Consider the following 26,673-nt stretch of genomic DNA (forward strand, 5'->3'; position numbering starts at 1 on the left):
CCTCTGCCTCTGCCTCTGCCTCTGCCTCTGCCTCTGCCTCTGCCTCTGCCTCTCTCTCTCTCTCTGCCTCTCTGCCTCTCTGCCTCTCTGCCTCTCTGCCTCTCTGCCTCTCTGCCTCTCTGCCTCTCTGCCTCTCTGCCTTTGCCTCCTGAGTACTGGGATCAACATTTCCAGCGACCTGGGGAACACTCTACCTGATCTGAACACACAGTGAATTGTTTATTTCCAAAGTCTACTGTTGATGTCAACCAGCAAGTATTTGTTATACCCCACAAAGAACCTTTGAACTTTTGTCAATAATTAATAATTAAAGAGACTAGATTTAAAGTCTTTTCTCCCTACCAGCCAGTTAACAAAACTTTATATTGACTTGACTGTCATTTTATTGATTCTATGTTAACAAATATTTTCTAGGGGGGAAATAAGCAGAAAGGGCAAAGTATTGAAAATACCTATTATTGGGGATAATTATTTTTGAGTTCTGTGGACCTAGAAGTCAACCCTGTGATGCAGTCAGCAGCCTCCACCAATAGCCCATCCTGCAGGCAACAGTGCTGCACAGGATTATAGGAAGGATGAGGTGGGCTGAGAAATTAAAAGGAAGACTTGGGGTGAGATTTGTCCTTCTTAAGAACTCAGTGCACTCTCGCTCCAGTGGGGTGGGCTCTCCTTTCTTCGGTGGAGTGGGCTGGGAATGGTGTGTGTCCTGTGCAACCAGAAATGGCCCCTGGGGTCCCATGGCTGTCACATTTCTGCACAGTTCTCAGACTGAGCAAAGCATCGGAGGTTGTTAGCACATTTCCCAGTGGATCTGAAACTGGGCTCAATACCAACAAGCACACTCCAGAGATTTGTCTCTCCACCATACTTGGCTAACAGCTATTCCCTGGTGCCCAGGCAAGAATTAAGTTGAGTGTATGCCTTGCACTGTTATATACTGTGTCCCTAACAGCTGGCTCATTAATGCAATTTAGAAGGAAGAGAGAACTGGCTGTTCACCATTATATGTAAGGTACTTGTAATAAATCTCTCAATAAGGAGGTATAAAAATTCCCTGTTTCTGGGCAGCCAAAAGAAGCAGGACATTAAGCAGAAGCCAGTGAGCCTCATTAGCGAGAGGACCCAATGCAGAAGGTCCAGGGGGACTCGCTCCACATTTCTGTCGGTAATAGCTTTTCTTTTACCTGAAATATGCTGGTAATTTTCTCACTTGTGAAATTCAGTTCACCTAAAGATTAACAAATATACTGTTTCTTAATATTTAACTGAATAGCTTCCAAGCTCTGGAAGCTACATAAAAATAAAGCATCTTTTGTTACCAGTCTTACTTTTGTTTACTTTTCTGAGATACTGGGATAGCAAAGTCAATATAGGATGATTTATTTTGAGGAGGAAATAATATGACAAACTATTTCACATAAATTTCTTATATATTTTGTATGTATGTGTATGTGTATATGTATATGTACATACATGTATATGTATAATGTGGCTATCAGGATCAAAACAAGGGCCTCAGGCCAGAGGCAAGAGAATTTCTGGGCCTTTCTAGTCACTAGCCTAGGCTCTGGGTTTACTGAGAGTCTGTATCAAGGTTCTAGCCTCTGTGCACAAATAGACATGTGACACACACACACACAGACACACACATACACCCCACATGCTTACACCACAGATATGTACATCATTTACTCTCTGGTATACATCAAGGAAATTAAAATTTTTTAAATGCATTTAAAAAAAAACAACAAAACCAAGACTGTGTCCTGTCCAGCAGGGCATTAAACAGGGGTTCACCTGAAAGAGAGTGCGTTGGGGGGGGGGACAGGCAAAGGCACAAAGAAATGATGATCTGTATATAGTCTGATCAGATTGCCATTCTTACTTTTTCACACATGGGTCATATACACAAAAAAGACAGGACATGGGGAAGGGGATGATGCAGGAGCATAGGTGTTCAGGGGGAGTACAGATATCTTCCAGAACAGAGTGTCAGCTGAGAGAAGGTTCAGGAGACAGGTCACTATGAGTCTGCCTATGATTTACTTATCCTTATCTAAGTTGGTACTATCCACTAAGGCTACCTATCTACAAGGTCTATGTATTCAGCCTGGCAATTTTCCACCAAAACTGCTTGTTTACAATAGCTTCTAGTCATCTGTTTCTGTGTTTTTCCACAGAGACCCAAGACTTTGTATTAGCAGGCATGTATGTCAGGCCTATTGCTGAGTTTAGGCCTTCAGTGTATAAGCAGGGCTGCCCCTGACATCTTTATTCACCTAGAATGCAGATTCTTTACCCAGAATGTAGCTACATCTGTGTTGTCCCTAATCATATATCCAGTACAAACACCAGCCAAGTTTGCCAGCACCATAAGTATCAAATATGAAGGCTGACACAGGATGGAAAGCAATAACACAAGGAGAGTTACTTGATCATTTCCACCTAAGTAGTTACTACTGAAATGTGTTCTAATATAGTTGGAAACATCCCTATCCTAAACCTTGGGACCGTGGTCACATGTAGTTCACACACACACACCAATCATCTCAGTGTCTAGGAGGGCATCTACCCCTTTCGGCTCTAAGTTACAGGGTAGGAATGACAGCTCCAGCTGAGTTTGTGAACATGAGTTCACAAAGGATGTCATTGCTAATGAGGGTCAAGCCCACTGAAGTGTTTATCTATCAGATCTCTCAAGATGTCCTTTTTCTTGTCTTAGACTTGTGTAAGAGTAAAGCAGTACACACATGTACTTTTTTGTTTGTGTTGATATTTCTGTGGAAAGCATAAAGTAGAGAAATGAGTTTGATGTGACATTGTGGATGTTTTGTTGTTTCTGTGCCTAGATCTGGTACCTTCTGGTTAGACACAGGGCTAGGTTAGTGAGTACAATTGTTATAGGCTATTTTATTTTTAAAGTAAGAAAAATATAAGATAAACTAAATGTTTAAGCAAAACCAGATTACAGAAGATCAAAATTATGGTTCAAGTTATACACAAGTTAGTGTGAGATTCAATATACCTTACTTTTATATATCATTCTATAGTCAAAGATATACATGTATTAGTTATAGATATATTCCTTTACATTTTATTTACTTCCTATTTTGAACAAATAGGAAGGAAAAGCCTATTTTACTAGTTCTACCAAAATGTTTGAGATGATTATAGGAAACTATAATGCACTGTATATTTGAGACGAGTTCAAGGAATTTCTGCTTTGTTAAATTCCATTGTGTACTCATTGCACATGGTACTGTGTGGCATTCGGCCATTTTCTTTCTTTCTTTTTTTTTTCTTTTTCTTTCCCCTCCCTTCTCCCTCTTGCTCTGGCCAGATTTACTCTGCCTCCACTCACTCTGGCCCAAAATACACTGTAGCTGTCTTCAGATACCCATATGAGGACATCAGATCTCATTACAGATGGTAGTGAGCCACCATTGTGGTTGCTGGGATTTGAACTCATGAACTCCTGAAGAGCAGTCAGTACTCTTTAACTGCTGAGCCTTCTCACCAGCCCAACATTCGGCCATTTTCATATGAGTGTATATTGTACGTTGAGCCTCCTTATACCTCTCTCACCCCTCCCCTGCATTAGTCTCCTCTGTCCCCTGATTCACTTTTGCTTCTGTTTCAATGTCATGTGAGCATATGTGATTTTATGTGTTGAATTAAAATCTAGGAACCACAAATGAGAGAGAATATGCTCTTTGACTTTCAGAGGCTGGGTTAATTCCCTTAATGTGATTTTTTTCTAGTTGAATTTGTTTTCCGGCAGCTGATATAAATCCATTCTGTTTTATGGCTGAAAGAGTCCATTGTATATATACACTACATGTTCTTTAACCTCCTCTGCTCTTGGGAACCTAGAGGGAGAGACTTTAGTAAATACCCAGAAGTGATGTAGTTGGATCATGTGGGTTTTCCATTTTTTTTTTTTTAGAAACCTCTTGCTGATTTCCATAGTGACCGTACCACACATCCCTGTCATTGGTGCATGAAGGTTCCACTATGCCTACATACTTACCAGCATTTGTTGTTGTTTTCTTAATGGCTGTCATTCAGATTAGAATGAGGAGTAGCAATGTATTTTTAATTTGCGTTTCTCTGATGGCTAGTGAGCTTATACATATTTTATGGTTATTAGCCATTTGTATTCACCTTTTGAGAACCGTCTGTCCTTTCATTATTCTGACAATCCTTGAGCATAAAGGTCATTCTGTTTTCCAGTATTTTCTTCAATTTCTCAGTGTTTGAAAATTTCCACTGTCAGACCCTTTACTTTCTTTTTCAGGTTTATTTCAAGATTGTTTACTTGCTTGCTTTGAGGCTGCTACAAATAGTATTATTTCCCTATTTCTTTCCCAGAACTTTTGTCATTAATAGTATTAATATTGCCTGTTAATATTGTATCCTGCCACTCTGCTGGAAAAAAAAATCACTCTCTGTGCTGGCCAGTCTTATGTCAACTTGACGCACAAACTAGTTATCTGAAAGGAAAGAACACTAATTGAAAAAATGCCTCCATAAGATCTGGCTGTAAGGCATTTTCATAATTAATGACTGATAGAAAAGAGCCCAGACCATGGTGGATGGTGCCATCCCTGGCTAGTGTGGTGGTCCTGAGTTCTACACGAAAGCAGGCTGAACAAGCCAGAGGGAGCAAGCCAGTAAGCACTACCCCTCCACGGTCTCTGCATCAGCTCCTGCCTCTAGGTTTTTCCCCTGTTTTAGTTCTAGTCCTGACTTTCTTTAGTGATATAAATCCTTTCCTCTCCAACTTGGTTTTCGATCATGGTGTTTCATTACAGCAATAGAATTCCTAGGTAAAACACTATCAGTTGAAGAAGTTTTTTTGTGGAACCTTCAGGGGATCTTATGAACAAAATTACATCATCTGCAGACAAAGTTATCTTGTCTATTCCCTTTTCATTTTCTTCCTGGTTATAATGTCCCTGCTAAGACTAAAGAAATGACATTGGATAAGAATGGTTCCTCATTTGATATAGTGGTGGCTATGGGTTGATTTATGCAATTTTTACTATGTTTCTTCTAGTCCTAGTCTTCCCAGGCTTTTCTTATAAAGGTATCAGATATATCTTTTTATTCTTTACTGGCATGTCTGCCCCAGCACTTCTGAGGTCAGCACAAAGTGTTATACCGTTTATATTTACTGTTTCATATTTCACTGGAACAAGTAATACAGACAAACATCCTGTGAGAGGGACGTAAGCCTCCTCTGGTTTGCATCTGTTGTGATAGCCTCTGGTAGCCATCTTTGTTTTTTCCAAGGATTTGAGTCTATTTCCTCCAGAATAGCTTCCCTGAAATGAAATTACTAGATCAAAATGCTATGAATATTTTAAAGCTCTGATTTCTGAGCATATTTCTAAATAGCTTTCCAAAAAGTTAGTAATTTACCTTACACTAGCAATATGTGAGAATTATAGTATTACCCTAGGCTTAACGAGCTGCTAGTAAGGCTACATTACTTTTCTTTGTGTTTATTTCATTCCCAGCAGGCTAGAAAATTTTTGCAAGTACTTACATACAATGTATTTGTGCTCTTGTTTCTCACTGTTGTCATATCAATTGGATTCTCTCATCTCTGGTCTTCTCCCTTTATTGACTTATCTAGGCTCCCATGATTCATTCAGCTACTGGGTAGATGAAAAGTCCCCAGTGGGGCCTGACCAAACCCAAGCTGTCAAACGCCTTGCCCGGATCTCCTTGGTGAAGAAATTAATGAAGAAATGGTCTGTAACTCAGAACCTGACCTTCCGGGAGCAGCTGGAAGCTGGTATTCGCTACTTTGACCTACGTGTGTCTTCTAAGCCTGGAGACACTGACCAGGAGATTTACTTCATTCATGGGCTCTTTGGCATCAAGGTTTGCGATGGGTTGATGGAGATTGATGCATTCCTCACTCAACATCCTCAAGAGATCATCTTCCTGGATTTCAACCACTTCTACGCCATGGATGAGGCCCACCACAAATGTTTGGTTCTGCGAATCCAGGAGGCCTTTGGGAACAAGCTGTGCCCAGCCTGCAGTGTGGAAAGCATGACACTGCGGAGCCTGTGGGAAAAGAAGTACCAGGTAAGAGGCAGGAGGGCTGAGGTTCTTCCAAGAGCAAGAACTCAACTCTGCTTTCCTAGGTTGTCACTGTGAAATAACTCAACCCAAGGCACAGGAGCTGGACAAGTAGATTGCTTGAAGTACTGAGCATGTGCAGAAGAGTATCTAGATTCTGAGATTTAACAGGCCTGGTAGAAATGAGATTAATGCTTGATGTCTTACTTATTTTTCTATTGCTGTAACAAAACATCATGATCAAGACAACTGATGAAAGAAAGCATTGAATTTGGCTTATGGTTTTAGAGGATTAGAGTCAGTGATGGCAGAGCAAAGGAATCGCTGAGGGCTCTCATCTTGATGAGAGAGAGAGACAGAGAGACAGAGAGAGAGACAGAGACAGAGAGAGAGACAAAGAAAGACAAAGAGACAGACAGAGAGAGAGACAGAGAGAGACAGAGAGACAGACAGAGAGAGTCAAAGACACAAAGGGAATCAGACAGACAGACAGAGAGAGAGTACTGAGAATGTTACAAGTCTTTTGAAACCTTTTGAAACCTCAAAGCCCACTTTTAGTGAACATGAGTAACAAGGCCACACCTCCTAATCCATCAAACATTTTGAGCATCTTGGGACCTAGGATTCAAATATATAAGCCTCCACAGGCCACATTCAACTCCCTGGACTTCATAGACTTGTAGGCATATTATAATGCAAAATGCATTTGATCCAAATTCAAAAGTTCCTACCATCTTTTACAGTCTCAAACTTGTTTAAAAGTCTGAAGTCTGATTTGAGCCTCAAGGCAGTGTCTTAGCTGTAACCCCTACAATAAGCAAAAGCAAAAAGCAAATGACATACCTTCAACACCCAATGGCACAGAATATACATTACCATTTTCAAAGGGAAATAAAAGAGGACATGGTGAAGAAATACAGACCAAAGCAAGACTAAAACACTCCAGAGCAAACTCCAAGTCCTGTACCTTCACGTCCAGTGTCAAAGGACTTACATGGTTTTGTACTTACAACTTTTCTGTTTGCAACATATTTCTCTTTCTTAGGCTGGTTCCACTCATTATATGCAGCTCACTTTGTCAGAAATCCCATGACTCTGGCACCTCTACCTTCTCCAACACAATCTAGGGATTACTTTCACAGCTTCATGAAAGTCTCTTGGACCCCTGCCTCATGCCTGGCTTCAGTGGCTCCCCTTCACAATGGAGGAAGATTCCATAACCCCCTTATTCTCATATTCTTCATGACTCTTAAAGTCCAAACAACATGAATGACACTTCCAAGTTTGACTACCAACTTGGCACCCTGAAATCATATTTGTAGAAGCTTTGATTTGTTGTTGCTTTTTTCAAGCAGAAAATTCCTTTTTAGAAGTTGAAAGTTTATCTGGCTGAAGTCTTGCCCTGAGGACACCCCTCCCTTTATTCTATTTAAGATCAAGCCTCTCTTTAATCTTATGTCTTTCAGAAGAAGTCTTGGCACCAACATTAAATTTGGTGCCACTTTTCCTCCTTAAAATGTATAGCTTGTATTTCTTTTTGCCCCTATTGTTAATTTTAATTGTAGATCTGTGTGATTACCACAGGACAGAGTCAATAGTAAGCTGTCTTGAAATCTCTGCCAAAGAAATGAGTCTAAAACTCTGCGAGTTAGCCTTAGGAAAAATCATAGAACAAGGACAAAAAGTAGCCAATTTCCTTGCCAAAATATGGTCTCTAGCCCCGTTGTTAATATTATTCCCCTCTGAAACTTCATGAGCTGGACTTCTATAGTCTACATTGATCTCAGAATCTACTAGAATTATGCATTTAAGTCCTGTTTATAGTGTTCTACATTTTTCCTAGTCTGAAATTCTAAATTCTTCCTCTTTCTTCCAAAAACTAGCACAGTCAGGCCTGTCACAGTAAAACCTCACTTCTGGTACCAACTTCTGTCATTGTTATATTTCTATTGCTGTCATAAAACACCATGACCAAGGCAACTTATAAAAGAAAGTGTTTGATTTGGCTTATGGTTTCAGAAAGTCCATGATGGTGGAGCAAAGCCATAGTAGCAAAAATTAGCAGAGGGCTCACAACTTGATCCACAACAGTGAGGCAGAGAGAAAGAGAAGGAAAACACTAGGAATTGCACATGCCTTTTGAAACCTCAAATCCCATCCTCAGTGACACACCTTCTCCAACGAGGCCACACTTCCTAATCCTTTACAAACATTTCCACCATCTGGACGACCAGATATTCAAATATATCAGCTATAGGGAACGTTCTCATTCAGACTGCACACTGACAAATATTCAAAGTTTGTCTGCAGTCTATTTGACATCTAAATTGACCTTTAATGGCTTGGCCAATATCTGCCCAAGGCAAAGTTGTGACACAAGCCAATTGGTCAGTAGGACACTATTCTGTCTCATCTAAGATTTGGTTAATACCCTCTATCCATGCCCCTCCCCCAAGTAAAGATGAACCTCCAAACATGTACCTTTGAGAAACATGCTCAGTAAAAAGATAAGCCTCAAATGGATTCTACTCTGATACCAAGGTGCGGTAGCAGAAAAAGAGAGCTTTGGAAAAGGACAGCCTCTGACTTGAACTTTATCCAAGAAAAACAAAAAGGATGCATTCATTCAAAGTTGTTCCCATCCCATTAAGTACATTAAGAAAACTGTCTTTTAAAAAAGTGTTGAATAAAGACCTCAGGTCCTTATACATGCTAGGCAAACAGCTCTCTCATCGTTCCACATCCCAGGTTCGAAGAAAAACTTATTAAAGTAGTTTTTTGGGGGGACCAGAGAGCTGTCTTGCAGTCAAAAGCACTTGCTTTACAATCATAAGAACAGGTGTTCTGGTGCCAGCACCAACCAAAGAAGGCAAATAATTGACTATAACTCCAGCTCCATAAAGAGTGTAGACAGGTGGGTCCCTGGGCACTTCCAGCTTAGCCAAGAAAATTCGAGCCAAGCCTTGGGTTCAGAGAGAGACTGCCTCAAAGGAATAAGTAAAGAGCAATAGTGGACGCTGGTGTTCTCATCTGGCCTCAGTGTGCATTCAAGGCTCACAGGTACTTACACTCATAGGCACGCACATGTGCACATGCATGTGTGCATGCACTCACACACACATATAATTAAATAAATAATAAAAATTTAAAAAAACAAACATTTCACTCAAGGAGGAAGGAACTTCATCTTGAAAGAGAGCTCAGTTATTTGTTTAAAAATATTTGTTAAGCACCAACTGTGTATCATATCTCTTCTCCCACAACTAAGTTTAATACTATTCAGACTCACAGATGTAATTTAATTTAACCTACTTATTTATTTGTTGTGGGGTCATGCTATGCTGTAGCCCAGGCTTGCCCAGAACTCTTGAAGTGCCACCTCAGTTTTACTAAGCCACCAGAATCAGATGAACTGTTTTGATCTTCTCAACAGCACTAAAAGATAGGCATTTGATATTGCCCCCCATTTTGCAGATGGGAAAATTGAGAAATGGAGATACTGCAGCAACTTGCCAAGGAGGCAATGTGAGTGAGAGTGTGGGTTAGGGTTCCCTCACTGGCTGGTTTCTCTCTAGTATTCCCATAGGCCTTGATGACTTTCACAACTGCTTTTCTGGGTTGTGAAATAACAACACTTTTGTTTCACTAAGAACCTATTCCCAAAGGGCCTTTGATTGTTCTCATTGAGAAAAGGGGTGGACATTTGAATGAAAGGGTAAGGTAAGGTTAAATACGAGGTCAGTAACATTTTGTAATTTGGTACACAGATGATAGTCTGGATGGTTGACAGATTGCACAAAAAAACCAGGCAGATCCCTGGAGGTCATTGACCAGCCAGTCTGGCTAAATAGAACTTTAGATTCACCAAGAGACTCTGTCCCAAAAAAAATAATGGTTCAGGGGACAGAAGAGGTTCAGCAGGTAAGGAAACTTGCTGCCAACCCTGACAACATGAATTCGACCCTCAGGACCCACAGAGGGGCCACAGAACTGAACCCAGATGTTGTCCTCCGACCTCTACTTTAAAAAAGGTGGGAAGCTATCAAGGGAAGATAGCCAACATCAACCACTAGCTAGCCTCCACATGTGCCTGCTCATATGAACACACTCACACTAACAAGTACACATTCCATACATAATACACACACTCATATACACGCACACACATGCTCACACACTCACATGCACAGGCTAATTTAACAGCGTTACCCACTACAAATAGTCCTATGGTTAAGGAGAAAAGAGATTGAAATGATATATTAGAAAAAGAGTATCCCCAACCTAATGTCTCTTTAAAGCTGAAACAGGAGCACTCAAGGAGAGCCACCAGTCATTGGCCCCATGCTGGGGCAGTGTCACACTTGTGACCAGGCTTTAAATATTCATTATGCAATGAGCTGCCCTGCTACCTCTCCCCCATCCCTCCCTCAGTGTTTTATTACTGGAATTTAATATCAGGAAGTACTCTACTCTCAGTCACATTTCATTTACTCAACATGTAATTATATCACAGCTCACAGATTTTAGATGCAGACCCAAGTAGATAAGGTCTTAAGGGTACAGTAAATTCGAGGATTCAGCCTACAGTTTGGAAGTATTTGAGATCTAAATGAGAAAGTAGGAAATTTATAACCCAACAGGCCATGGTGGAACATACCCCCCCCCCATTTGTTTATTTATTCCCTTTATATCCCAATCACTGTTCCCTCACCTCCCAGTCCCTCCCTCACACAGCCCCTCCCCCATCCCTAATTCCCCTTCATCTCTGAGAAGGATGAGGTCCCCTTTGGGTACCAACCCAACCTGACATCTCAAGTCACTACAGGACTAGGTCCATTCTCTCCCACTGAGGCCAGCCAAGACACCTCAGTTAGAGAGACAGGATCCACAGGTACACATCTTTAGTCCCAGGACTCAGAAGGAAGAAGCAGGAGAATCTCTGAATTTGAGGTCATCTCGGTTCAACTCCTCAAACCCAGAGTAGAAGGAAAGAACCAACTCCTGAAAGTTACATTCTTGTGTCCACATGTATGCCATGGTATGCATGCTCCTGCAGACAAGAAGAAAAATAATTACTAGAAATAATCCATCAACCTAAGATAGATTGCAAATGTAAGATAAGATCAAGCCTGGTGTCCTACATGGTATGAAAAAGAGATTTTATAATCCATTGAGAAGTAGAGCACACCATGAGCCAGGACCCCAGAGGCCCCAGTAAAGGAACCATCACAGTAAGAAGAGCTCACCAGAGGGACTGTTCTTAAAAGAAATGAGATTTTCCATCTTAGAATCAAGAGAAAAACTGAAAATGAACTAGGGAGCTGGATAGGGGATATTTCAGAGGAAACTGGCACAAGGAGGTGGAGAGGGAGATCTGATGAGATCTCGATGAGCCCCTACACCTTTGTTTTATAAGCAGAGGTCCTCCCAGCAACCCTCAGATCAGACTATCCAAGAAGACCAAGGGGGAAGGACAGAAACCCCTTCTTGTGTAATTTGTACTAATTACACATTTTCTGAGGCAGAGTAACGTTGAGTACTGTCCTCTAGTGCATGGATGCACAGCACTGGGTGGGGCAGTTGTCTTAGATACCACTTGATAGGCCTGTAACAGGGTTGCAGGGCTTCCTGCCCAACCCTACTGCCCAGCTCTCCCTCAGGCTTCACCCTTCCAACCTAACCAGTTGCAGTGCCAGCGGCAAATCTTTGGGTCTCCCCAGCAATCTGCTTACAGTGAGCCTGTGATTAACCTCATTAACACATGTGTTTACTATAGTCACCATCAGTGCTCAGCATTACTCAGAACCCTTAAGAACTAGGAGGATAGACATTGCCCTGTTCGCAACCCCCTGCCTCCAGACATTCAAAAGGTCTGGCGCCTTCATCATCACCTGAACACACTGGAAATGAGATGAACATATAGAATCCTCCTCCTCCTGAGTGCCTGAAAGAGTACTCATAAGATTACAGTCCACAGGGTAAACATGAGCTAGGCATTCCTCTGGGAAGAGCTCACCCGTGCCCCTAAGGGGAAAAATACAGCTCTTCTAGAAAACCACACAGCAGAGCTCGGAACTGGGACAATCAGAATAGCACCCCTCTGTCCCTTAGCTGCCTCCCAGAAACTAATTAATGCTGTAGATACAGCTTGCTAATTATTTTCAAAATTATTGACATCTCCAGTAGCCCCACTGGAGGTCCATGGCCTCTGCAAGGTCTTCCCTGATACCAGTGGCACATTGCTTTCCTCTCCTGGGATGGGTAATTTCATCAGAGCCAGTGCGTACAATTGAAAATCTATTCACTCACAAATGAGCTTTCACTGTTTATCTAAACCCCAAGAGCTATGCCTACTCCAAGTCTCAATGCCATGAGCACTGGAAACATGATTTCTGGATCAGACTGGTTTCAGCCTGGTATGCAGAGACTTCCCAGGGACTGTGTATGGATGGAATGTAATAAGGCTGTGTCTAGTTGGTTTAAAAAAAATAATCACAACAAAAAAACTACATTTTCACTTCTACTCACCTTGAATAACTACTCATGTACACTGGCAGTAAAATCCTGTTTCTGCACGGTTGGCCTTGCCTGTCAATTTTCCTCAGGGAGATAGCCTCGTCACATCCTCTGTAGATCGCCTTAACTCATGTCCCTCAGTAACTCAGAGTTAATGGAGCATATTAGACCCTATCTAAATAATTCTATGCATCAACCATAAGACTTCTATATTAATTTCTTACAAATACATTTGTTATAATGAATAGGCATATGTCCTTTATATTTTATTATTTTCCTTTATGTATGACCAAAAAGGTAATCATCCTTGAGTTAGACAGCAAGTTCTCAGTAACTCTTTGTTTCTTTACTTCTTAACAATAATATATTAGGCCAATGAGGTGGCTCAGTAGGTAAAGCATGCCACCAAGACTGATAGCCTAGGTCCCATTTGCTTGAAGGTGAGAACTAACTCCCCAAAGCTATATTCTGGCTACTACACATGATCTCCAACAGTTCATGTCCCACCTCATCTTTCTGCCATGTACAAAATAAATAAACACATGTAATAAAAACATTATCTATGCAAAACACAGCTCTCACCTCAAAGAGAATAAGAAATAGTTTATTATTGAGCCAAATAGGAAAGGGCTTGGAACACAAACTCAAGTTGCCTGAAACACCATATCCACTGTGGAAATGGTCACATGAGATTTGATTCGCCAAGGAACTAAAGGAAGCCATAAGGCAATGCATTTATTACCATTGGTTGGTATAGCAAGAGAAGTTACTACAGGTTTAGGATGCAGCCTGTGGATATTTTTGTTCTTGGAAGTTGGTGGTTTGCTATGAATACATGCCAAAGCCTTTAACCTGATAGTCAAAAAGATGTTAGGTCAGGCACAGGTGTGAACAATGAATGGCTTCTGAAAGGAGCAAGGGAGTCCAAGAGAACTTGGCTCTAGACTCCAACATTCTTACGTTCCGTGAAGTTCTGTCTAATCTGTCCGTTAGCCCCATAAAACCTTGCATAGAGATACAGCTTTCCCCCCTCTCCCAGTTTCCATGAACAGTTCTGCTGCTTCTGAGCGTGTTTATCCACTTCTCCCTCACTATTCCACTACTCAGCTTTTGAATGTTTCTGTCCTTTTTCTGCTCTGAACATTTCAGGTTCTCATTTTCTACCACTGTCCCTTCTACAAGCAATACCCATTCCTGTGGCCAGGGAAGAAGATTCCGGCACCCTGGGCAAACACCACCAGTGTGCAAAAACTGATCCTCTTCTTGGAGACCACCCTGAGTGAACGAGCCCCACGTGGGGCTTTCCATGTCTCCCAGGCCATCCTCACCCCAAGAGTGAAGACTATTGCGCGAGGCCTGGTGGGGGGCCTCAAGAACACACTAGTTCACAGGTAAGAGGTGGCTCCTACCCCACATATAGGGTTTGTGTTATTGCTTCATTGGTGGTGGTAGCTGGTTGATTGATTGGTTGATTGGTTGGGTGGTTAGGTTAATTGGTTGATTAGGTGGTTATCTTGAGACAGTTCAGGCTGGCCTTGAACTCATAATCTTCCTGTCTTTGCTTCTTTGATACTGGAATTTTAGGTTTATATACTTCGCCCCATCAGAAGAAGTTTGAACTAACTCTCTCTCTCTCTCTCTCACACACACACACACACACACACACACACACACACACACACCTTATGCTGTGGAGTTAGCTCAGTTAGTAAAATTCTTCTCTTGCAAGCACAAAGATCTGATTTCCAGAACCCCTGCAAAAAACCTTCCCAAGCACAGTGAGCCCATGTGATCCCAGATAATCCTAGAATCAAACACTGGAGAAGCAGAAACAGCTGGATGCCTGATGCTAACTGTCTGGCAAACCTAACTTAATTGGCAAATTCAAAACCAGTAAGAGACTCTAAAACAAAATGGATTATATCTGAAGAATGAGAGCATGGTTGCCTTCTGGCCCCCCACACAAGTACACACTTATGTACCTATACATAGCTATATCTACACACATATCACACACACACACCGTTTATATTGATTTTATTCTGAATAAACAACAGTAAAACTTTGAGAATTATAAGAAAAAACCCCATAAAACACACTGTTTTGAAAAGTTGTGGATTCTAGGGATAGTATATGAATAGCGTTCTAAGAATCCTTTGATACTTTGCTAAAATGTTTGTATTATTCCATAAATACTCACTATGTTTTGATACTATGACAAGCACTCTGAGCCAGTGTCACCGAGTGGCTTCTTTTATGACTCACACCCATGGTGATCCTCTTACTGTCCACACAGCTGGCTGGGATACTCACTGTTTAAGAAGCATTAAATGCAGGCTGCTGTGCTCCATGCTAGGGACTGTGAGATGGTCCTCCGGGAATTTATTCTTTCATCATTGGTGACCATGAGTCTTGAGTACCATGTCACAGCCTCAAATGCTCCCTTTCGATAGAATTAGGCCTGATATACAGATAAACAAGGATGATCTAGTCATTTTATGTGAGATGATATTCTTTGTCCTGGGCACCAGTGAATGATGGATAAAGGATGTCTAGAAAGCATATTACATGTGTATATGTGTGTATGTGTGTATGTATTTGTACATGCATGTGTATAATGCATATATATATGTATACATATATATGTATATATGTATAATTAATATTAATTAAATACACTTTCCAGTGGGCTATCCTTTGTAATATAAGTTAAAGAAACTAATGTATTTAGGTTTTCTAAAAATGACATTTACAAGAATCTGTTTAGTTCTTGAGTTCTGGGTGGTGACTAGAATTTGGATAGTGAAAGCTGTGTTCAGTCACATCACACACCCAGTCACATAACCAGTCACATGTCCAGTCAGTCACATGCCCAGACACATGCCCAGTCACACTCATTTGTTCTGAGTTTGAGAGCATGGCTTCAGTTACTAGCCATATACCTAAATAGGAGTTTAAAAGGCAAGCAACAACTATGTTCTTCCTTCATGCTGAGAACTCCTGATAATGTCAACCACGGACAGAACCACAGGCTCCTTCCCATGCAGCCCTTCTAAGTCTCAATGGAATTAACCATATTCAGCTGGAAACAAAGAAACTCATGGGCTGGCCATGGTGCTATGCACCTACATTTCCCCAGCATTTGGAAGGCTGAGGCAAGGGGATTGTGAGTTCAAAGCCAAGAGAAGCTATGACTAGGCTAGATGCCAACACTCTCTTTGGAGACAAGGGCTATGGCAGAGCGAAATCCTGTCTGTAGCCCAGGCTGGCCTCAAACTGACTGTTGCAATCCTCCTGATTCAGTCTCCAAAAGTGTGAGCAACCATGTCTGGCAACAATCAAATCAAATGAAATCAAAACAAAACAAACAAACAAAACACCATAATCCAGTGTGGTATCTCTTAAAAGGACCTAGAATTATACATTTTCTTTTTTTATATATATATGTCGAGGTTCCTATTCCATTTTCCTCATTCTTTTGGTAAATTTGCAGCTTAACATTATTAACTTATTCAATAAAGTGAAATTTTCTGTATGTCAAGACAAACAGAAAGAGTACCTGGGAAGAGGCAGATGAAGAGACACAGAGGAGTCCTGTAGCCTTCGCCCCATAGTCTTTCAGCAAAATCTAACATGAACATTTCTTTAGTGAAGACTAGCCTACTGCAAATCTGTGTGGGAAGCTAAGAGAGACTATTTCACATGCAGAATAGGTCCTTTATTCTGAATAAAAGATAGCCTTGAAAGACCCCTCTAAGGGGGGACTCATGAAGGAAGTGACCCCCAAAGACACTCTAGAGACCTCTTGCTGTAATAACATGTGTCAGGTTTAATAAACAAAGCTTTGGACCGAAACGTATCTCATGTAGGAGACAGGGGATTTGACCCTGAGATCTAACAGTTTAGGATTTTTTTTTTAAGATTATAAAAAAAAACTTCCTTTAATCAAGGCTTGTAACATAGAGATTTGTCAGATAAAATGGAAAGTTTCCAATACACTGAAACATAAATCCGTAAGTCATCATAAATACAATACCCAACAGTAAAAACCACAACAGCAAATTCACGCTATCCCTGTAACAGCCATGATCTGATTTCATGTGCTTCTAACAGATGCAAATATGACCTGCAGGATACCAAGCACACGAGGGCTTTGAGGTCATACTCATCTGACAGGGCTGTGGCATTGGTGGCTCTACTCCAGAAGCAAAGCAGGTTCCAGCACATTCAAACAGTGTATCTTTTACATATCAAAGTGAGAAATAAGAAAGCAACATGGTCACACTATCAGAAAGATGGCAGGGAGTGAGGACAGCTACGTGAAGCTCGAGGCCAAAAGGGGGCTAGCCGGCTTCATTTCTTTGGCTTCTTGGGCAGTGGCCGCCGGAACAGTAAGATGTGAGGTTCTGGTTCATGGATCATATAGTGGACCCATCCCTGACTGTGCTGAACGCCGAGATTTCTCCACTCAGATTCAGACATCAGATGGGTTTTGGGGACCAGCTTGACTATGTCCTTGGGCAACATGACATGCCTGGCTGTAGTCTCCGCGCCGGCACTAACCGGTACTCGAACTCCTCATCGTCGTATTTGTCCGAATAGTAGATTTGTTTGTGAGACATGATTGCTCTGCCTGAGGGCGCTCAGCCCCGCGCCGCTGGCCTCCAGACAACTCCCAGCAGCACCAGTTTAGGATTTTTATAGATAAAGGCTGGGGGGAGGGAAAGAGTTGTGGGTAATCGTACACAATTGGTTGTTATAAATGTCTATAATATGTGTAAGCAGATCTCAGGCAGAGGTTTGACAAATCTCATGAGAATAGTCTCTGGTCTCTGTGGCCTTGGGTTAGTAAGTTAGCTGACTTATTATTTTTAACTATTTGTATTCTTGTTATATTATTTAACTAACTTAAAAAATATCTTTTCAGCCTTTTGTAAATGTTTTTATTTGATTCTTAAATCTAGGCCAGTGTTTTGAAGTGGAGAAGGGGCACATCATCTAAGGTCCTTGTGGGTCCTCATGTAAGAGAGTATGCAGGAAAGCTAAGTGAGCCAGCACCACAGATTACAGCTTAAGATGGCAGCCCCTGTGGGAGCCGAGAGCCTGTCAGGACTGCCGGGCTTCTTTCTGTGTAGTGCTGGGCACTGCTGTGAGCAGAGGGAATGTCTAAGCTTAGTTTCTTAGTGTTCTCAGACCTGTGATTGAGTTAGTAGTGCCTGGATCTGGTCAGTTCACACTGGTTACAGCTGGTAACCCACAATACCACTATTCATCTCATTGTGCTCCCTCAGTCTTGCTGCTGGAGAATCCCAGCCTCTCAGTTCAGTCGTCATGAAGACAGCATGAGCACAGAGGCAAGGCCTCCCAGCTGGTAGTGAGAATGTGCCCCTTACATGAGTAGCTCTCTTGGCATCCTAGCCCTTTCTGGTCATGGGAGTATTAGGGTGTGATCCTACATTCCTGTGCCTACACATCAGTGGAGGAGGAACGTGGCTCTGATTAGGAGTCTGTTCCCAAGTGCCAGCAATTCACATGACTGTCATTTCACCACTGAGTAATCATGGGCTCTCCCCATGAGCACCCCGAAGGCTGTCTGAACTGGTTAACCATACAGGGGTGCTGTGTAGCTGATTCTAAGCACTGGTCAAAAGCTCAAACCCATGGAAGACCCAGTGTGTCTTCCTACAGCTAGTTTACTTGGTGGGAAACTAATCCCCAACTTTTAGATGCAGTTTGAACATGAGAATATGTTGTTCACTTTGGTTCATCATCCTGAAAAGAAGCCACAAATATATATAGCCAATTCAGACAGAATTTCTGATGTAGTTTACCTCAGACTGGAAGACACCTGATCCATCGTACTCACAGTGAGTCAGGACAGAGTCGGGAGGCCTGATGTTGAAGCCTGTAGGGTCCCTGTTAATGTCACTGAATTAGGTTCTGTCTCTTCAAATCCTTGTATTAAAATAATAATCCAACCAGGTGTGGTGGTGCATACCTTTAGACCTAGCACTCCAGAGGCAGAACAGACAGATCTTTGTGAGTTCAAGGCCACCCAGACCTATGTACTGAGCCCCTCCCTCAAATAGAATAAAACCTTAATCTGAAGGTAAGTAAATTTAGAGAAAATGCATTTTAAAGAGGGAATTAACTTCAAAGACCATTACCATGGGTTCTAATCTACTCACACTGTAGTCCAAAGGAAACTTAAACCCAGAGACAATAGAAGGTAAGCATGGCAGTGTAAGCCTGTAATCCCAGCACTCACACAGAGGAGGGTACAGTCAAGGTCATCTTTGAAAATTAATACAGTCTCCAAAAACAAACAAAAGGCAAGAGACTACAGGAATATGTGTGTGCACACAGAGAAAATGACACATGGGATGCTGGGGGGAGAGGCCTGGGGAGGAGGAAATCACCTGCAAGTCAGGAATAAGGGCTTCAGACAAAGTCCAGCCCTGCAGGATCTTAACCTCGAGTTTTCAGCCTCTAGAACAGGGGAGAATAACTCCAGTTCTTTGAAGTCAGCGGTGAATGTGTTGTTATGAGAGCACAAGTGAACTAACACTGGACAATGGGGTGTCCATGTACATATTCTTGAGGTCTCTGAAATGAGCTTTTCTTCATCATTAAAACTAGAAAGTATGGATTATAGTCTGCAAAGGACCAGGGTTGCTGCTAGGTGTCAAGTATCATTTCCCCAGAATGACCAGTAGATGGCGCAGGATCTCCAAACAGGTTCTGATCAGGGAGCTTTTGAATCCCTAAATGTAACAGGCTCAACTACCTCTGTGTCCTTCATGTGGAATGCTGTGAAATTTTGTCTTTGTCTCTGAGGAGGTCTGTGTTTCTCAGCCCCTCCTCTCAACACTTTGTTGTGTGGATATATAAGGAACTTCCTGTCCCTACTCTCCCAATTGTTTCTCTCTCTACCTCTTTACTCTTTTGTTTATGATCCCTTTCTTTGGCCAAATGCATGACATTGCTCTAAGCAGCCATTGCTCTGAACTCTTTCCATGTACTATCTTTCTGATTCATCCTGAGGGAAGAGTAGCTGAGGGACAAGGAATTTTAGTAAATTAAGATCTTAGAGTCCCAGCTAAAAATAGAACTTTTGTCAGTCACAACCAGCTAGTACACACACACACACACACACACACACACACACACACACATACACACACAAAAAAGTGAATTGATCCATAAGACTATTTCAGCCCATGGGCAGGTGAGTCTTGCTGACTGAGAGAAGAGCTGAGGTTTTAACATCACCTTCTAGAAGACCAAGAAATGAGGGTGCATCACGGTACAGCAAGGGCAGCTTCAAAAGGAGGATAGAAATGGGGGGGGGGGGAACAGCCAGAGACAACAAGAGTAACAGAAGAGAGGGGGCCATGGATGTTAGCCAGAGCAAATCCCACACAAAGGATTCCTAGTCCTGCAATCAGCTCTAGGCCAGTTTCTACCTTCCTTTGTTGGGTATTTAGTGATTTGTCTTTACCATGAGGCCAGACAGCCAGTAGCCTTGGTTGCTCTTCTCCTCCTCAGTGGTCCCTCACACTTACATCACATTTGATTGAAAGCCTTATTTGCATCATGAGCTCTGAGCCTCTGTCACAGCAGAAGTCTTCTGTTTATAAAATAACCCCAGTAACTGTATTCAAGAGACAGCTGATTAAATATTAATCTACTAGGATAACTATCTCTGTGGAAAGTGAATCCTGACCCTTACTCTAAGCCTTTTGTAAAAATTAACTGCTGGTAGTTTTAAAGAGTAAAATAAAGGTGAACCCCCTGAGGCTTTCAGATGGAAATGTGAAAGAAAATCTTTGTGAATTGGAAGTGAATGTATTTCTTAAACAAATCACAGAAATTAAAACCAAAAATTGATGGGGGGTTGGAGAGATGGCTGGGGTTAAGAGCACTCACTGGAGAGAGCTAAGGCAAAGACCCAAGTTCAGGTCTCAGCCTGTAACTTCAGCATCAAGGGATCCAACCCCCTCTTCTAGATTCTGTGAACACCTCTGCACACACATGCAGGTACCCTCATAAAAACACATTCACATAAATAAATCTGTCTAAAGAAAACAAGATAACAAATTACACTCCATCAAGATTAAGGAATTTAGGCTCATCAAAATATTTTGTTGAGAAAAATAAGGCAAGCTACAAGGTAGAAAAAATGTTTGCCATGTATATCTGACAAAAGGCTAGTATTCAGGATGTAAAAATGATTTCTAAAATTCAGCATTTAAAAGAAGAAAGGGTGAATACTATCAAACCATGTTGTATGAAACTCAGAGAATGAATACAAAAATGCAAAAGAATAAAAAATGATTAAAAACTCAGTGGAAAAATTCTTCAAGTGATGAATATATAGACACTTGCAATAAAAAGGTATACAGGTCCAGTCTGCATTCCCAGCAGTCCTCCTGCTTCAACCTTCCACAGGCTAGGATCGAAAGCATTAGTCACCACACTTGGTTTAGAGTGACTAGACTTCAGAACACTAGTGGGACCAATTTTTAGGGAGAACGTTAACTGTCCGGAGCTTTCCTGTTCAGTTGGTGAGACTGTAAAGTAGAGCAGCCCCCTTGAGGAAAACGCTGGCAGTTTCTTATAAAACTAAATATAAATAAACCCTATCATAGACCGGTTTTGTCCCTTGATTTTTATCCAAGTAAAATAAAAGATGATGCCCATAAAAAGACTCATAAAAGAATGTCCATAATAGTTTATTTATAATGACTGCAAATTAAAAACAGTCGATGTATCTCTCAATAGAAAAATAGGCTATGTTGTATCCATACAGAAAGACAGTGATACACTGACAGATAAGTGGCAAACAAAATAGTAAAATGTAGCAAGAGATGGGGCAGATCTACTTACTGTAAAACTTCTTTCGATTTGTCATGTTTGAAATTTTTTACGAGGAACCCTAAGAACCTAACAATAAGGCAACTGTTGGACTTGGTGTTATAAGGTTCTATTAATATGTCTATCTATTTGATGCTAGAAGCAAATAGTCTTTTGAATAAGAGAATCCTTGGAAAGGTTAGTTCTGGTGGAAGAATCATTCATATCCCTGGGGTACAAGGCTTATGTTCAAGTCACCCCAGGGGCTTATGTGTTTCTGATACACACTTTGTAGTGACAGAAATGACTTATTTCCTTTTCTGCAGTTGTCAGTCTAACCCCAACTATCTATCTGTTTGTCCTCTTTTTACCCAACGCTTTCTTTGTGTAGGAATCTCCCTGCCATCCTTGATTGGGTGAAGACTCAAAAGCCTGGAGCCATGGGCGTCAACATCATCACATCTGACTTCGTGGACCTGATAGACTTTGCCACGACTGTGATTGAGTTGAACGACCTTCTAGAGGATCGAGCTCTGACATGTTGAATTCATGCTTTGTTTAATGTGATGTTGAGGTTGTTGATCCAAGGTAGAATTCTAGAGGGCTCTAGTAAAGATGGCTCACTCCTAGGCAGTCACAGGGAAGTGAGGAAGAGAAAGAAGACCCTCTCCCTTTCCTCACATAGCTAATTTGATTAAAAAAAATCTAAGGGTTTTCATTGTATTTTCCCCAAATGAGACTTTTACAACCTTAAGTCTAAGAGAAGAATGCATATTTCCTATGGTTAACATTAGGGTCTCCCCAAGTGGCTTGTGATGGCAAACAGAAGATGGAAGCATTCTTTTCAGGTTCCATGGGCTGTGCAACATCTTAATTGGCCCAGCTTCCTGTTGTCTTCTGGGGTCATTTGAGCCTGTGTGAAGACTAAATCAGAAAGGCATTCTCGGTCAGAAGAATGGCACAAGCAGGCATGGACCACCCTTAAGAGGTCTCTGCCATCAACCTAGAGCTCTAAGGGGTTCCTAGGGAGCCAAGAACCAGGTCTCTCATGATTTGTACCCTATGACCACTTTTCTACGAGAGCAAGATATGTTTATTATCACAGTGCTCAGCCACAGGCTTGCTCTGCATATCTTGGACTGGAAGTGGGCACCTTTATTCTTCATATAAATAGTGCACACTACCCTTGCCATTAGAAATGCATTTTCTTATATTAATGTATTTTGGGCCCCATCTTTTAAGCGAAAGGAACTATAGTGGGAAGTCTTTTGTGTGAAGGCCCAATATGAACTAAACATGCATGTTTGTTGCATGCCGGAGTTCTTTGATTTAATTCTGTAGCTTTCTCCCCAAATGACTATCAGGCAAGTGCCTGGATCATTTTGGCAAAATCCTCTTTGGAGCGAAGTCTTCAAGCCAGATAGCACAATCATATTTTATGGTTGTCTGTCTGTGTCCTGGTCTGCTGCACGACACAATGCCTGTCTATGACATCGTGGAGGCTGACACAGGATTCGTGGAAACGTGCAATGGAATTAAAGGACGACGCTCCAAGTGGGTTTGGAGCCAGTCTGTAACTCCTTGCAAACAAGACTACCTCGGGGACATTTAGCATGACTTGTATGTCATCAAGTGAGGAAAAAAAAAGCAATGCTGGATGTCTCTGCTTGTTTTTCCATTCAGTCTACTTTCTGTGGGTTGTTCTGCCAACTGCCTTTGCACGAGGGCTTGGAAACACAAGGGGAAATTTTTTTAATTGATTAAGAGGTAGCTTTTTATTGATAAGAGCCCTCTTTTGTTTCATTTGCTTTATTTGTATATTTATTGATTTATTTATTCATAGAGTAAAGATCTGCAGTGTTCCTTGCCTGAGGAATACTCACAGATGTTTACTGGACTTTTCCTACCCAGGATGCTGCTGTGGTCATCCACCCATGCACTGCATGGTGCATCTCAGGGGCTGTGAGTGACCTCGGAACTTTGCTGTAGATATCCTACCCCTACCCCAATCCTGCTGAGGACAATTGTATGGGTGTGGATGTGATCCAGATCTAGGAAGCTACTGCCAAAGGCATGACAGGGACAGAAGTGAAAGAGTCATAAAAAACTCCACGGGCACTTCTGTTAAGAGCACTGGGAAGAGAACTAGGAATAATGGCCAAGAGAGTATGTGAGTGTGCTTTGCTAACCTTCAGCCCTATTTGAGAATCCCTAAGGAGGTGTCAGATTCCACATTCCTAAGGAGGAATATAAACAGGCAGTCCTGGGTGGGGATGTGCATTTAAAGAGATTGCTGGACGTTCTTCCAGTTCTTCTCACATCTCTCCCTTTGATTGCCCCGTCAGTTTTGCATGCTGACTACTGTGGGGATATTTTGGGTGAGCTATTGAAAACATGCATGCCCCTAATGGCTAACTATCTGACCTTTCTTTCCCTAAAGTAATTTAGGCCTTGACTTTTCACTTCTATAGTTCATGGAGGCCACAGCACAAATGCCTCTGAGAAAACCTTATTTAGCTTCTCCTGTTCTTGAATTTGAATCCTGCCCCGAGGTGGCTTCTGAAATGATCTTGTCAAATTTGGCAAGGCTTCCTCATTGCATGGGAATGCATACCCCCATCATCTTAATTTCCCTTCAGTTGTGATGCTGAGCTCTACAGAGAAGCTCCCAAAACCTTAGCCTACCCTCAGGTTTTTATTTTTGTTTTTTATTGTTGCATTATTGATTTGGTTTTGGTTTTAATTATCAATTAGTTTCAAGGGACTAGATTATTCCCTATCTGTTAACCCTTTGTTACTTGGCAAAGAGATAAGGAGGCAAGAGGAGAGTCATTCTGCTCTGTTTTATTTGCGCCTCAGCTTTGTCCAGGTGCTTGGTGCTATGGAGCCTGGTGTGTCAGCAGGTATCTGCACCGGATGGATACTAGTTTCACTTTAAGGCTGCAGACTGTTCAGTGAACTGTTTACTTCATTTTCTCCCTTTGTTCTTAAATACACAGTTGTATTTCACTTCTGACATTTAAGTGCACCTCAATTTTGGCATGCTGTACCATTAAGCATAACACAGAAGCACATAACACTTCCGAGGTCACGCATATGGGCCCTTTCTCCCTTAGTGAGTACAGGAGTATACATGTACCAGCTTGTCCATGCTGTGTTAGGATCCCAGCCTTGTAAGTCTGGGAGGTAGGGGGAGGATTAGTCACAATTCCTCCCAGGAATTACTCAAATCTCTGCCCCAAGAAAAGGCTTCCAATGTGGTAAAGGCTACATGTATTCTGTTCCTTAAAGACCAGGCAGAAACTCAAGTGAGTTGGAAAAAGAAAAAAATAGAACATGGGCCCCAGGGCTCATTCTGCCATAGTTACAAATAAGAGTTCTGACTCAAATATATCACACGTTCTCTAAAATATGGGAGTCATTCAATTTAAAAAAAAAAGACTCTCATAGTTATTCAGAATCAACTTCAAGAACAACTAAAAAACTGCTTAATTAACTTAGTTTCAGAGAATTGGGGTCCATTTCTTTTTGAAAATTTAACTGGGTTCTTCATGAACTCTCTGCACCATTCCAACACAGCCATATTTCCTTAATGACCCAGACCTAGATGCCCTAGGTCTCTGTGGGTTAGAACAGTGTCTCAGGGCTTGAACATTGAGTTTATCAGAAGTTCCAAGTATATTATGGATGGAGACAATTTTCTTAGGATTGAACAGAGAGGTCAGGGTGGATGTAGTAGAAGAGATGGGTGAGTGTTTGAGGATTTGGTCTGAGATCATGGCAGATCTTAGAGGTCATACAAAAAAAATGCTTATATTGCTGCATAAGATTTGGTAGTCATTGTTTTCTCTAGTGCTGGGTCCAAACCCTGAAGTTTTTAGAACTGTTAATCTAGAGTGTAGAGTTCAAATCCAACATTTTATATACATGCGAAGCAAAGCACAAGATCTGAGCAGAGATAATGACAGACCTTAAGAATCCCAGATTTTTTCATAGCTTCATGTTCACATCTGAAAATATATGCTTCTGTCTAGGAAGGCAATGAAATGAAGTATTCTGAGATTAAATGAAGCTTACTGATATGTCTGGATATTTGCATGTTTTTTTTCAGTGTTTAGGGTTAGGGTTAGGGTTAGGTCTCACTAGTAGGAAGCATTTCCAAAGACACATGATACAGCCCACCCATAAGCACAAAGCAAAAGGTGGAGACCCAGAAGAAATCCAGGCTGAAAGGAAACTGCTATTTTCTCTGAGAAGCAAAAGGACTACAAGCTGACATCATCACTGAGGTTTTATGATGTCCTTGATTGTTAAGTTCTGGTAAACAGAACAGGCTAATGAATGAGCCATAGCCAGGAGATCCCCTCCCTTAGCTGAGCAACTGGTCCCAGGCTAAGCTGTCGCTGCTTCTTTTATCTTTAATAATGATGCAAATCTCAGATGGCTGGTTCATAAAATAAATGAAGTCCTAGAGCTCAGCCTAAATGCTTTGTACTCCGGGGACGCACGCTTAGCATGATTCTTCCTTTTGTGCATACATGCAGAGAATATGGTTAGAGTCGTGCAAGAGTGTGATACAGTCTGGTAGAATTTGACTATGTGTTATACCTTCTGGAGTCTACGTAATGTGTGGGGCTCGATGAAATCTGCCAAAATGTACATGGGCCACTGAGAGGTAGGCTTTCTCTAGAGAAACAGTAGACACTGAGAGTATCAAACATCCAGGCTGACAGGAAGCTCATTTGGTGCAGCATAGAAGAACATAGAAGTCCCTCTAGATTTCTTTAACTGTCTAGCACATCTTAGCCCACTTCCACAGCTGCTTCCTTGTAGGTGATACCAAGGTTTCATTACTCAGTAGTGTCACTTTGGGACACAGGGACAGTGGACTGATTGAATAACAAGTGGTGTCAATATAAACTTCCTCTCAATTCGAGATGGTTCTAATCAGCTTCTTACTGCCCCAAGAGACCTCCTAAGTCCACAACGTTTGATTCCCCAGCTTCCTGCGACACACACTGACACTAATGGTCATATGTCTGAGCTAGCCTAACTCTGAAGCAACTCTACAATGATGCTATTGAGTCATTAAAAAAAATGGATTTCTTAGACAGAGTAAAAATATTCTAAGATAAGGATCTCCTGCTTTAGATACTGTGCTTTAGCGTCAAATCCAGCAAACTTGTCCTTACAATTTACCAAACC

The 26,673-nt window shown here is 41.6% G+C and overlaps 1 protein-coding gene across 1 annotated transcript in view; it reads left to right on the plus strand.

Annotated features, from left to right (window-relative positions):
• Positions 1 to 22,013, plus strand: part of Plcxd2 (phosphatidylinositol specific phospholipase C X domain containing 2) — a 29,127-nt gene extending 7,114 nt beyond the window's left edge. The window contains exons 4-6 of the mRNA XM_028785234.1: positions 5,642 to 6,102; positions 13,762 to 14,003; positions 21,860 to 22,013. Of these exons, the coding sequence (XP_028641067.1) occupies positions 5,642 to 6,102; positions 13,762 to 14,003; positions 21,860 to 22,013 (857 nt within the window). The remainder of the gene's footprint in view (positions 1 to 5,641; positions 6,103 to 13,761; positions 14,004 to 21,859) is intronic.
• Positions 22,014 to 26,673: the final 4,660 nt, after the last annotated feature.

Source organism: Grammomys surdaster, unplaced genomic scaffold, assembly GCF_004785775.1.
Source record: "Grammomys surdaster isolate TR1022 unplaced genomic scaffold, NIH_TR_1.0 125167, whole genome shotgun sequence".
NCBI classification, from domain to species: Eukaryota; Metazoa; Chordata; class Mammalia; order Rodentia; family Muridae; genus Grammomys; species Grammomys surdaster.